This window comes from Elephas maximus, chromosome 2 (assembly GCF_024166365.1).
Source record: "Elephas maximus indicus isolate mEleMax1 chromosome 2, mEleMax1 primary haplotype, whole genome shotgun sequence".
Taxonomy (NCBI): Eukaryota; Metazoa; Chordata; class Mammalia; order Proboscidea; family Elephantidae; genus Elephas; species Elephas maximus.
This window is the reverse complement of record NC_064820.1, coordinates 82,115,388-82,128,756: the sequence shown is the minus strand read 5'-3', so window position 1 is coordinate 82,128,756 and position 13,369 is coordinate 82,115,388. Positions and strand designations below refer to the sequence as shown.

General features: G+C 38.2%; 1 protein-coding gene across 7 annotated transcripts in view; it reads right to left on the bottom strand.

Moving 5' to 3' along the window:
* PDE8B (phosphodiesterase 8B) overlaps positions 1-13,369 on the bottom strand; it is a 310,368-nt gene that overhangs the window by 43,117 nt on the left and 253,882 nt on the right. For all 7 annotated transcript variants that reach the window (XM_049866266.1, XM_049866271.1, XM_049866276.1 and 4 more), the window contains 2 exons: positions 9,678-9,720; positions 5,807-5,884 (listed from right to left, as the gene is read on the bottom strand). In XM_049866266.1, coding sequence (XP_049722223.1) covers positions 5,807-5,884; positions 9,678-9,720 — 121 coding nt within the window. The remainder of the gene's footprint in view (positions 1-5,806; positions 5,885-9,677; positions 9,721-13,369) is intronic.

The window sequence follows — 13,369 nt, the reverse complement described above, 5'->3', positions numbered from 1 at the left end:
TTTGTTGTCATATCTGATAATCCATCATTAAAAGTAGGTCCTGCAGCCTCACCCCCACAACATACAATGAGGGGCAGTTTTTATTCCCAGTGAGTTTTTTATTACAAAATTCCTGACTATAATAGAATTATTGATACCCTTTAAGCTCCAGAGTATTATTCAAGGTACAAAATTAATATGATCATGAATTAGTATTGAATAGAGGACAAATAATATATTTTAAAAAATTTTTATCATGATTTAAGTGAAAGTTTACAAATCAAGTCAGTCTCTCCTACAAAAATTTATATACTCATAGTTGCTCTCCCCCTAACAAGACAACACACTCCTTCTTTCCACACTCTATTTTTGTGTCCATTCGGCCAGCTTCTGACCCCCTCTGCCTTCTCATCTCCCATCCAGACAGGAGCTGCACACATAGTCTCATGTGTCTACTTGAGCCAAGAAGCTCACTCCTCACCAGTATCATTTTCTATCCCCAAGTCCAGTCTGACATCCGTGTCTGAAGAGTTGGTTTTGGGAATGGTTCGTGTCTTGGGCTAACAGGAGGCCTGGGGACCATGACCTCCGGGGTTCTTCTAGTCTCAGTTGGACCATTAAGTTTGGTCTTTTTACAAGAATTTGAGGTCTGCATCCCTCTGCTCTCCTGCTCCCTCAGGGGTTCTCTGTTGTGTTCCCTGGCAGGGCAGTCCTTAGTCGTAGCTGGGTATCATCTAGTTCTTCCGGTCTCAGGCTGAAGTAGTTTCTGGTTTATGTGGCCCTTTCTGTCTCTTGGGCTCATGATTACCTTGTGTCTTTGGTGTTCTTCATTCTCCTTTGCTCCAGATGGGTTGAGACCAATTGATGCATCTTCGATGGCCACTTGCTAGCATTTAAGATCTCAGACACCGCTCTCCAAAGTGGGATGCAGAATGTTTTCTTAATAGATTTTATTATGCCAATTGACTTAGATGTCCCCTGAAACCATGGTCCCTAAACCCCAGCCCCTGCTACACTGGCCTTCAAAGCATTCACTTTATTGAGAAAACTTCTTTGCTTTTGGTTTAGTCCAGTTGTGCTGACCTCTCCTGTATTGTGTGTTGTTTTTCCCTTCACCTAAAATAGTTCTTGTCTATTATCTAATTAGTGAATACCCTTCTCCCTCCCTTTCTCCCTCCCCCCTCTTGTAACCATCAAAGAATATTTTCTTCTCTGTTTAAACTATTTCTCCAGTTCTTGTAAGAGTGGTCTCATATAATATTTGTCCTTTTGAAACTGACTAATTTCACTCAGCATAATACCTTCCATGAGACGTTACACAGATTCAGCACTGTTCTTTATTGATGCGTAGTATTCCATATACCATAATTTATTTATCCATTCATCCGTTGATGGGCACCTTGGTTGCTTCCATGTTTTTGCTATTGTAAACAGTGCTGCAATGAACATGGGTGTGCATATATCTGTTCGTGTAAAGGCTCTTATTTCTCTAGGATATATTCCAAAGAGTGGGATTGCTGGATCGTATGGTAGTTCTATTTCTAGCTTTTTATGGAAGCACCAAATTGATGCAGCATATAGGTGTTCCAGTCTCTCCACAACCTCTCCAACATTTATTATTTTGTGTTTTTTGGACTAATGCCAGCCTTGTGGGAGTGAGATGAAATCTCAGTGTAGTTGTGATTTGCATTTCTCTAATGGCTAATGATCGTGAGCATTCCCTCATGTATCTGTTAGCAACCTGAATGTCTTCTTTAGTGAACTGTCTGTTCATATGTTTTGCCCATTTTTTAATTGGGTTATTTGTCTTTTTGTAGTTGAGTTTTTTCAGTATCATGTAGATTTTAGAGATCAGGTGCTGATTGGAAATGTCATAGCTAAAAACTTTTCCCAGTCTGTAGGTAATCCTTTGACTGTTTTGGTGAAATCTTGGATGAGCTTGGATGAGCATAGGTGTTTGATTTTTATAAGCTCCTAGTTACCTGTTTTTTCTTCTCATTGTTAGTAACATTTTGTATACTGTTGATGCCATGTATTAGGGCTCCTAGCATTGTCCCTATTTTTTCTTCCATGATCTTTATTATTTTAGATTTTATATTTAGGTCTTTGATCCATTTTGAGTTGGTTCTTGTGCATGGTGTGAAGTATGGGTCTTGTTTCATTTTTTTGAAGATGGATATCCAGTTATGCCCGCACCATTTGTTAAAAAGACTGTCTTTTCCGCATTTAACTGTTTTGGGGCCTTTGTCAGATATCAACTGCTCATTTGTGGATGGATTTTTGTCTGGATTCTCAATTCTGTTCTATTGGTCTATGTATCTGTTGTTTTTATCAGTACTAGGCTGTTTTGACTACTGTGACAGTATATTAGGTTCTAAAATCAGGTCGAGTAAGGCCTCCCATTTTGTTCTTCTTTTCCAGTAATGCTTTACTTATCCAGGGCCTCCTTCCCTTCCATATGAAGTTGGTGATTTGTTTCTTCATCTCATTAAAAAATGCTGTTGGAATTTGGATGGGAATTGCATTAAATCTATAGATTGCTTTTGGTAAAATAGACATTTTTATAATGTTATGTCTTCCTATCCATGAGCAAGGTATGTTTTTCCACTTATGTAGGTCTCTTCTGGTTTCTTGCAGAAGTGTTTTGTAGTTTTCTTTGTGTAAGTCTTTTACATCTCTGGTAAGATTTATTCCTAAGTATTTTATCTTCTTGGGGGCTACTGTATATGGTATCAATTTGGTGATTTCCTCTTTGATGTTCTTTTTGTTGGTGTAGAGGAATCCAACTGATTTTTGTATGTTTATCTTGTATCCCAATACCCCGTACCAGGCTGTTTTGAATACTGTAGCTGTATAGTAGGTTCTGAGGTCAGGCAGTGCAAGCCCTCCTACTCTATTATTCTTCTGCAATAGTGCTGTACTTATCCGCTACCTCTTTCCTTTTCGTATAAAGTTAATAATTAGTTTTTCTATCTCTTTAAAGAATGCTGTTGGTATTTGGATGGGGATTGCACTGTATTCGTAGATTGCTTTGGGCAGAGCTGACATTTTCACAATGTTGAGTCTACTTATCCATTAGCATGGTATGTTTTTCTGTTTTTTGTAGGTCTCTTTTGGTTTCTTGCAGTAGTGTTTCATAGTATTCTTTGTATAAGTCTTTTATATCCCCTGTTAGATTTATTCCTAAGTATTTTTATTTAGGGGCTATTTTAAATGGTATTGTTTTTCTGACTTCTTTTTCAATGTTTTCTTTGTTGGTGTATAGGAATCCAACTGATTTTTGTATGTTGATCTTGTATCCTGCTACTCTGCTGAATAATTCTATTAGTTCCAGTAGTCTTCTTGTGGAGTCTTTTGGGCTTTCTATGTATGGTATCATATCATCCGCAAATAGGGACAGTTTAACTTCTTCATTACCAATTTGGATGCCCTTTATTTCTTCCTCTTGTCTTATTCTCTAGCTAGGACTTCCAGCACAATGTTAAACAGGAGTTGTGATAAAGGGCATCCTTGTCTTGTTCCTATTCTCAAGGTGAATGTTTTCAGCCTCTCTCCATTGAGAATGATGTTGGCTGTTGGTTTTGTATAGATGCCTTTTATTATGCTGAGAAATTTCCCTTCTATGTCTGTTTTATTGAGAGTTTTTATCAGGAATGTGTGTTTTTTTTTCTATTTTTTCAAATGCCTTTTCTGTATTGATCGAGATGATCATGTGATTCTTTTATTTATGTGGTGGATTATACTGATTGATTTTCTAATGTTGAGCCATCCTTGCATACCTGGTATGAATCCCACCTGGTCGTGGCGTATTATTTTCTTGACGTGATGCTGAATTCTACTGACTAGAATTTTTGCATCTATATTCATGAGAGATATTGGTCTGCAATTTTTTTGTGGTGTCTTTGCCTGATTTTGGTATCAGGGTTATGCTGGCTTCATAGAATGAATTCAGAAATATCCTTCCCTTTTCTATGTTCTGAAATAGTTTCAGTAGTACTGGTGTAAGCTCTTTTCCAAATGTTCGGTAGAATTCTCCAGTGAAGGCATCTGGCCCAGGGCTTTTTTTTTCTGATGGGAGTTTTATTACCTTTTCAATCTCTTTTCTTTTCATGGGTCTGTTCAGATTTTCAACATCATTTTGTGTTAGTTTGGGTAAGTAGTGTGTTTCTAGAAATTTGTACATTTCCTCTAGGTTTTCAAATTCATTATAGTTTTTCATAGTACTCTGTTATGATCCTCAAAAAGCAGAAACTTCAAAAGCAGTGTTCTCATCAGACCTTCCTATCACTCCCTGAGAGGCAGGCAGAAAAAATGGGGTCACTTAATCTAGCCACTATCAGCACAGCCTGCCTGCTACTTAGCCATTTTTGTGATCCCCTCTTGCTAATACCACTGCAGCCACTGTAGATCTCTTCTATACTCTTCAACCTCCACTTCTTCCATGCTCTGGATAGATGGTCATCCCCCTTTAAACTCTACTCTGAAAACAGAGCTAATCCAGTTGAAATTCCATTATCCTCTCAATCTAAAATGTTTTGTCTAGTTATACCCTCAATCCACCTCAAAATATTTTAATCCATATTCTCTTCTTTACTTCATCAGTCCCAACCCCTTGCATGCCCTATGGAACTCTACGAGTTACTTGTCTCTAGCTTCTTCAGTCTTTGCTGTTTAAACCACTTCCCTCATATTCAGGTTTCCTATTTTGACCTGAAGGAGTGAAAATTCCTTCACTTGATCTTCCTGTTTATTCCCTTAAGCTACCTTCTCTCCTTTCTGTCATAGTCACTAGCCAACCACTCCATGTATCCCTAGAATCTGTCCTTCCACTTGCTAAATAAAATTTAAATGAATGAGTGAAATCCGTTAGTCACTTCTCTATTTCTGTAGCACTTAACCCTGCTGCCCACCTCCTTTTTCTTGAGCCCCTCTTGTTCTTGGTTCACGTGACACTGCACTCACATGGTTCACTCCCAGCTCTTCTGTCCTCTTCATTGGCCTTATTTCCTCTGCTCCTCTCTCATTGAGGGCATGCGTTCAAGCCTTGGATGTAGACACTCCATTCTTTTATTCTACACATGCACCTCGCAGAGATGTTCCTCTGCTCTCATGGTTTCATCTCTCACCTCTAGGACTCCCAAATCCATGTCTCTAGCCATGAGTTCTAGTCTTGCATTTAGCTTCCTTGGCATCTCCACTAAAATAAAACTCATCATCTTCTCCTCAGCCCCCAACGTAGATGTACCTGAAGACTTTCCTATTTCTCTAAATATTATTTATAATTTCCAAAGCATCTAGGAATTAAATGTTAGAACCATCTTTGACTTTTCCACCTCCCTGCAAATCCAGTTGGTTACTTAGTCCTGATTGATTATACTCAAGAAATGTTTTGCTAAATTCTTACTCATAGAGTTTGCCTGTGACATTTTATTAAGAGAAAGCAAGGGCATGTTGCAGGGACACTGAAGAATTGGTTTGTGTTGGAAGCTGGGAAGCTAAGACTCTGGTGCCCTTTCTGCCATTAGCACCCAAAAGTGATATTGGGCAAGCTACTTAAACTCTGAGCTGCTTGGGTGGCTATGTGGCCTAAAATACTTTAGGCTAAAAAGAAACAAGCAGGAAGCTATTTCAAAGAGAAGACAAAGTCTATATAAAGTACAAAAAAATTAAGAAAAAAAAGGAAAATATTTTCTGCATACCGAAAAAACAAAGGCAGTTTAGTTGAAATCCTATTCCTTGGGGTTCATATGCTGATGAATTCTTGAACATATTCCTCGGTCATTTTCTACACTTTAAAAAGGTCAGAGTAATTTGAAAAACTTCTTACCATCGCTGCCTCGAGATGATATCGATTTCACATCAATGGACTCTTTCCTCCTGTTCTTGTGTCTGAATGAATGAGACTCTAAGGATTTCAGATTAGAATGGGAGGGTGATTAATTTTCAGAGTATTCACAGGTGAAGTTCAGACATGTTTTTTCTCACTCTCCAAAGAAAGCAAGCTTTCTTTTTAAGCACTACAAAATAATTTTAAGAAATGGTAAACCACCTCCTCTTTACCATGACACAGAATTATCAAATTATCAGTCATATTAATTGTAAAATGATGCCTTTATCTTGTGGCACCACATTACATCATGCTAGTAAAGCTTATTATCAAGGGTGATTTAGTTCCATGAATAAAATATTATTTTGAAAGTAAACATTAAAACTTGGGGGAAATTTTTTTTTTTTTGCTTTAGCAATAGTGTTAACATGCTGCTATGCTATAAATCAACACAATTTTATTGATTTTTAAAGTGATTTTAAAATTCAGAAACTTTAGGAGAATTTTCTTAATTAACCAGGGTTGGTTTTTGTTTGTTTTGTTGTCTTTTTTTTTTTTTGGTTTGTTTTGACCTGAAGGACAATCCATTCATTTGGGTGGGTAAGGCTCTTATGGAGTTACGTGAGGAGATAAAATACTAGTGAAATCCACAGAAAATTTGAATTTAATTTCAGAAATTAATTCTGGCCAATTTTAGGCACCTCTGAAAAGCCAAATCTCTAGGTGATTTCTAGGTTCTCTTGAGGATGTGACTTCATCAAATAATACATACTGTTAATCACAAGAAGAAAAGGAAAGAAAGAGTAGTTTTATATCCCCCCAAATTTCCAACAACTACATAAACTCTCACCCTTGTCTCCATTTTTTGAGGGATAAAAGCACTTTAAAAGAGATTCTGCAGAAGTTTTGCAGACTTTGAATTTAACACTCGAAATGTGCTGTCACATTAATGCAAGATCTAAGTGTATGCCATCACTGAGAACCAAGGGATGAGCTGAAGTGCTGGCTGGCTTCAGCAACATGCATTTTCAGGGCATTTGCTTCTTGTGGGAGTAACCCATGAGCAAGGAGAGAAATCTTATCCATAACACAGAATCACTCCTCTCTGTGCTAAGCTTGGAGGCAGACATGCAGGTTTCAGCAGGAAGATTGCGTTTCTCAGACACCAGTAAATGGTCATGTTCCAAGAAAGAAAGGAAAAAAAAATGTAATAACACTTTAAGAATTGCCTAGTGACACCAAAAAAAGCCTTATTGTTCAGAGAACCAGCTCCAGAGCCAAAGTGCAAAAGTTCAAATGTCCAGATGCCAATTAGTAGATGTATAACCTTGAAAATGTTACTTAACTTCTCTGTGTCTCAGTATTCATGTCTGTAAAATGGGGACAATGATAGCATCTCAGTCATAGGCTGTTATGAGAAGTAAATGAATTAATCCATACATAACTCTTAGAACAGCATTGAGCACATACTAAGCATTTAGTACACGTTGGTTATCACTAGTAACTACATACGTCCATTTGCATATACATGTCAAAAAAAATTTTTTTTTATACATGGGATTATGTTATATTGTTCTAGTACTTGCTGTTTTCACTTAATAATGTCTTAGACACTTTTCTATGTCACCTTTTTAACCATTTATTTAGTGTACTGTCCATTTGTTTGACAGTAAAATATCTGGTTCAGTAAAAAACAGTTAAATCGATGACTAAATATGAATTATATTTATACAGCTTGAAGTGAAGGGAAAACTCTTAGAAAGTCAATCTGAACACCACAGCCACAGAGCCTCATTTTAAATGGTCTAACTTAAAACATTTACTATCCTTTTGCCTAATTTTTATCTTCCAGATTCTGCCTTAATGATTTTCTGGACCTTGAATATGCGTTTCAGAGTTTCCTTATAGAGACGTCTATGGACAGTGGTACTTTGGACGTTATTTCTAGGATCATAAGCATCTTTCAAACCCTAAGAAACAAAACATTTGTTTTTAGCCTTTTCAGGGACTTGATAATCATACAAATTCCTAACATTTATTTGTGTCAAATGATAAATGTTAACTTATTAAAGATTAAATTCAAGATTACAGAACACAAAAATTTCTCAAAATACAGTTTCCAAATAAAACTAAAAAGGGCAGTGAGTTTCAAGGCTGTGGTCCAGGTTGGCTGGTTGAATTCCAAGCCATGTATTAGAGATTATTCAAAGGTGGGTGATGCTTATTCATCCTGATTTTATGCCATCTAAAATTAAGATGCTCCATACCAACAGTAACAAGTATGGAGAAATTATTCTTAATAAAGGCTAAATAATGCCATTTAAATAAAAATAATTCATTATTCATTCTCTCAACAGATATTTGTGGAATGAATTAAAAACTTCAACCAGAGAAAAGAAGGATAAAAGATTTTCAAATAACTCTCCCCAATGGCATAAAGGGCTATCATGCCACCTACCACTTACTGAGCACGTACTATGCACCAAGCATTGCGCTAGAACTTAAAATACAGTCACCTCATTTAATCATAACAAATCTGAAAGCTGAATAGTATGGTTCCCATTTTACTGATCAGGAAATTTAAGCTCGGAGAGATTAAGTAGGCAGCCCAAGGTCAAAGAGCTAATAAATAGCAGAACTTATACTTTCTGACATTCAATGGTTTCAATTTATCTGTGTTCTGTGACTGTTTACTGAGTATTTGTTATGTGCAAGGCAATGTTGGACACTATAAAGGATATGAAAATGTATATAACAGTTTTTGGCACACCGTGTAAGTTATACAGTTAAAATAGTGCCCTCAATGTAAGGGTTATATGAAATTAACTAAATCATCTGAGAGAAGGGAGGGGAGGAGGGAGTGTGTGTGTGTGAGAGAGAGTGAGAGACAGTGTGTGTGTGTGTGCGTGTGTGTGTGTGTGTGTGTGTGTGTGTGTGTGTGTGTGTGTGTGTGTGTATGAAGCATCATTGTGTCATTCCTGGTTTTCAGAAAAGGGGGAGGAGGATACCTAACAGTTCAATGTTAGGCACTGCTAGATATTATATCCACTTTCCTTTAATCCTCATAACAATAAGATGGGCATTATTAATTCATTTTACAAATGAAGAAACTGAGGCTCAGAAAGATGAAATCTTTCTGAGTAGGCGAAACATAGCCCGTCCTAGAGGCAAGGAGAACTACTAAACAAATAGCCCAGAGTCTGACTATGCAGTAGTGGCTGGAAGCCACCAACAGGGAGAGGATGTGTTAGTTGAATTCTTGCAGGAACCAGAATTTTAAATCTTTCATAGTAGACGAGTTTCCCTTTGATAATCAGAGAATTCCAGATCTTTCTACATGTAGAAACCACCAGCTCCATTTTAAGGATGATGAAACCAAGGGTCAGACAGTTGGGAGTCTTGCCCAAGGTCTGAGGTGAGTGAGTGTGGAGCAGGAGTGGGACTCAGGACTCCTGGCTCCCAGGCCAGGGCCCAGCCACATTTTCTGGTTATACTGTCATCAATCACTGCAAAGAAAGGGAAGATCGAATATGGCTGAACAATAACATGTCTCCACAGGACTTTTAGATACTCTCTATTTGGGGTTTATCTACTCTTCATTGTCTCTAACCAGGAAAAGAAAACCAGGCTGAGGAAAAGAAAAGATTTTAATAGAAAAGATTGCCATGAATGAACATTAAAGGAATTTTCAGGGGATTCTGTTTTTCTTCTGGCTCTACAGCCTTCCTAAATCAGCACTCAGGTTTTAGCAATTCAGGTTCTGGGGTGGTGAACGTTCACTGAGACTTCTTCAGAGCTATTTACAGACTTGAACCCACAAATGGCTAAGTATAAAAAAAAAAATAGAAGAGTTAAATTGAGGTATTCTCACCTGTCTGAGAATTGTCTCCTGAATCACGATGAATCTTGTGAATCTAAAGTGGTTCAAAAATTTGACAAAACAAGAGAAAGAGATTTTAAACACAGTATTAGCTACATTCCTAGCCAAGCAATTTAGTTAAAAAGCTCGGAAGGCTCCAAGAAGGCAAGAAGCTGCATAGACAGTGTGAAGAGATGAAAGGTGTGCAGTAAGCGATGTGCCACAGATGCTGTGTTACTTTCGGGCACTTGTAGAACGGCTGAGCCCTAGAGCAGGAAGGTACCCAGGGGTGAACTTTCTATGTAGGACATCTAAACCTCTAGTCAGCTATTTTCATTTTTGACAGTCTGCAGAAATACAGAAAAACAAATGTTATAACTAAATGTAAGTTTTAAAAGGTAATATATACACTGTTTAGTATGTTTCAAATGTTATAACATTTTTCTCTAATGTCGAAATATCCTGAATTTAAGTCTGTTGTTGTTGTGTGCCGTTGAGTCAATTCCGACTCATAGTGACCCTATAGGATGGAGTAGAACTGCCTCATGGGGTTTCCAAGAGTGGCTGGTGGACTCAAACTGCTGACCTTTTGGTCAGCAGCCTGAGCTCTTAACCAGTTCGCCATCGGGGCTCCAAATTTAAGTCTTAGGATTTAAAAAATGTTTCTTCATAATGGGACCTAAAGTTTAGACAGTTTAACACCTAGTTCTTTAAATGGTGCTCTGGTGGTGCAATGGTTAAGACCTCAGCTGTTAACCAAAAGGTGGGCAGTTCGAATCTGCCAGCCGCTCCTTTGAAATCGTATTGGGCAATTCTACTCTGTCCTATAGGGTCACTATGAGTCAGAATCAACTCAAAAGCAATGGGCTTGGGTTCAACAAATGTCTGTTAAATGATGAAATGAAGTCATTAACACAGAAATATGCTTTCTTTGGAGTTTGGCATTTTTTGTGTTCATCACTGACCAAGCCACTGTTATCGGAGTGCATTTAACTTGACCACGCTTCTAATTGTGGTGTTCCGCTGCTAAATACACCCACTTCCAGTTGCTTAAACAAGCATGTGGCTGGCATTGAGTTACCATGAAAAACAAGGCAGGCGAGTGTGGAGGATTCTTTATGAATAAAGATTAGTATGGCTTAGTAACACCAACTCTTACAGCCAGAAATTCCACTTATGTATCTGAAAATGTCCTAGCTTGATATAACCACTGAAAAATAATCCTGTAAAACTGACGTATTAAAATAGGGGTTTTCTATGAATTGTTCTGCTTAGTCCATTCCACAATTACATGACCAACCTGTGTGATATCTTGGTCATAATCTGACTAATGGCTGTGACTCAATTTATCCCATAATTATGGGGCATTTTTATTTCTTCTGTGAACAAATGTTTTATGTTTCAGGAATAAAGATCATTTGCTACTAAGCTACTGAGTGCAGGATGAATTTTTTTAAATAGAATTAAAAATATATTTTATTGTGTTTTAGATAGAAGTTTACAGAGCAAATTAGTTTCCCATTCAACAAATTGTACACTGAGTGTTCTGTGACATTGGCTGCCATCCCCATGATGTGTCAACACTCCCCATTTCAGCCCTGGGTTTCCCGTTCTCTTTAGTCTGTCCTACCCCTTCCTGCCTTCTCATCTTTACTTTTGGGCAAATCTTGCCCTTTTGGTGTTGTATAATTGTGTGTTCTACAGCGCACATTCTTTTCGGGTGTTACTGTTTATTTTATAGGCCTGTCTATTGCTTGGCTGGAAGGCGGTTTCTGGGAATGGCTGCATTTCCAAGTCAGAGTGATGTCTTAGGGCCATGGTCTTAGGGGTTCCTCCAGCCTCTATCAGGGCAGTAAGTCTGGTCTTTTTTTTTTTTTATATATAAATTTGTTTTTTTGTTCTATATTTTTCTCCCGTTCTGCCTGGGCCCCTCTATTGTGATCCTGGTCACAGCAATTGGTAGTAGTAGCCAGGCACCATCTAGTCTTTCTGGTCTCAAGGTCTTGTAGGTTGTGGTACATGTGGTCCATTAGTCCTTTGGACTAATTGCTCCCTTGAATTTTTGGTTTTCTTCACTCTCCTTTCCTCTGGACAGGAAGAAACCACTAGATGTCTCTTAGACAGCCACTCACAAGCTTTTAAGACGCTACTCACCAAAGAAGAATGTAGAATACTGTTTTTACGCACTATGTTATGCCAACTGATGTAGATGTCCCCCGAGTCATGGTCTTTAGCCTTCAAGCCTAGTATCTTTGTCCTGGTAGGTGTCTGGTTGTGCATAAGTAGTTTCCAGGACTGTGCCCCTTGTGTATTCTTTTGTCCATATTGGTATACATACAACATCTACAAATATATATGTAGACAGATCCACAACTTAACCTAAATCTGCAGTTGGGTAAGCTCCTTCACACCCTCCCATGCCTCTTTAGCATACCTATCTACCATGTATCCTTTCATAAATTACTGTTTAATACTGTTGTTGTAGGATTGCCTATGTTATAGTAATTGCCGTAGTTGCGCTTTGTTCTTGTGCTCCTTTCAGTGTCTTCCTTTGCCTTTCTCATGTTGTGCTGACTCTCATATATTTTACTGCCTTTCCGTTTGCCCGTATCAACATGTGTCTTCTATTTAGTAATATAACCCTCCCCCCTTTTCCCTGGTAACCATTAAATAATTTTTTTCCTTTATGTAAATCTTTTCTTTAATAATAGTGGTCTCATACAATATTTGTCCTTTTGTGATTGGCTTTTTTCACTCTGTATAATTCATCCGTGTTGTGAGATATTTCATGGATTCATCTTTATTCTTTATCATTGCGTTATATTCCACTGTGTGTATGTACCAGTTTATCTATTTATCTATTGATAGGCATGCAGTATAAATTTTTGATACTATAACCAAATGAATAAAACTTCTGCCTTGCAAATTGTTTTCTCAGCTTTAGCTCAGAAGCAAGTGACCCTTAAATACTTAGCTTTTCTCTCTGAATCACAATACATCCCTCCTTTAGGAATGAAGTCCCATGGCTTCCTAGATTACACACACACACACAAATTCTTATCTTTCATCAGCCCCCACGGCCAGATGATTGAACTGTAGGGCTCCTCAGCCTTCCAGGTGAACTATGTGTTCTATCTAGCGTGGAGGCAGATGAAATACAAGGTGAAGTAGGTATACAGGCCAACCCTGCCTTCGGGAAGGAAATGTGCGCCTGCCATGAAGAGGGAGGAGAGAGCAGCAGGGAGAAGGGAGATAGATGGCAGGTACCATTTCCATATGCTGAGGTGGCCCTCCTCTGTATTTTTCCACATATGATGTTACCTTTGGCACTTTCTAAGCTGAATGCTCCCCCTCCTTCCAGCCCCTGCCACCCCCAAATTGGCTCATCTACCTCTGATGGGCTTTCTCCACTCTTACTGAGAGCACCAGAGCCTGGAGACACTCCTCGAACATCACTTGCTTTACAAGCAGAGATTCTGTGGAGCTGTGTCAGCATCTGTTACAGAAGACCCTATTTTCATGGTCACTTCATAATCCTCTTCAGCAAGAACAGTGCCTAAGGACCTTTGCCAGACATACCCCAGCAGTGCTAGGTTTTTATTGAAGCTTTCTGGCTCCGATTATCTATGTGCCTATTATAAATACCCCATTTTACAACTAAAGATTTACTTCGATGACAACATTCTTGAATTAGAATTTTCTTT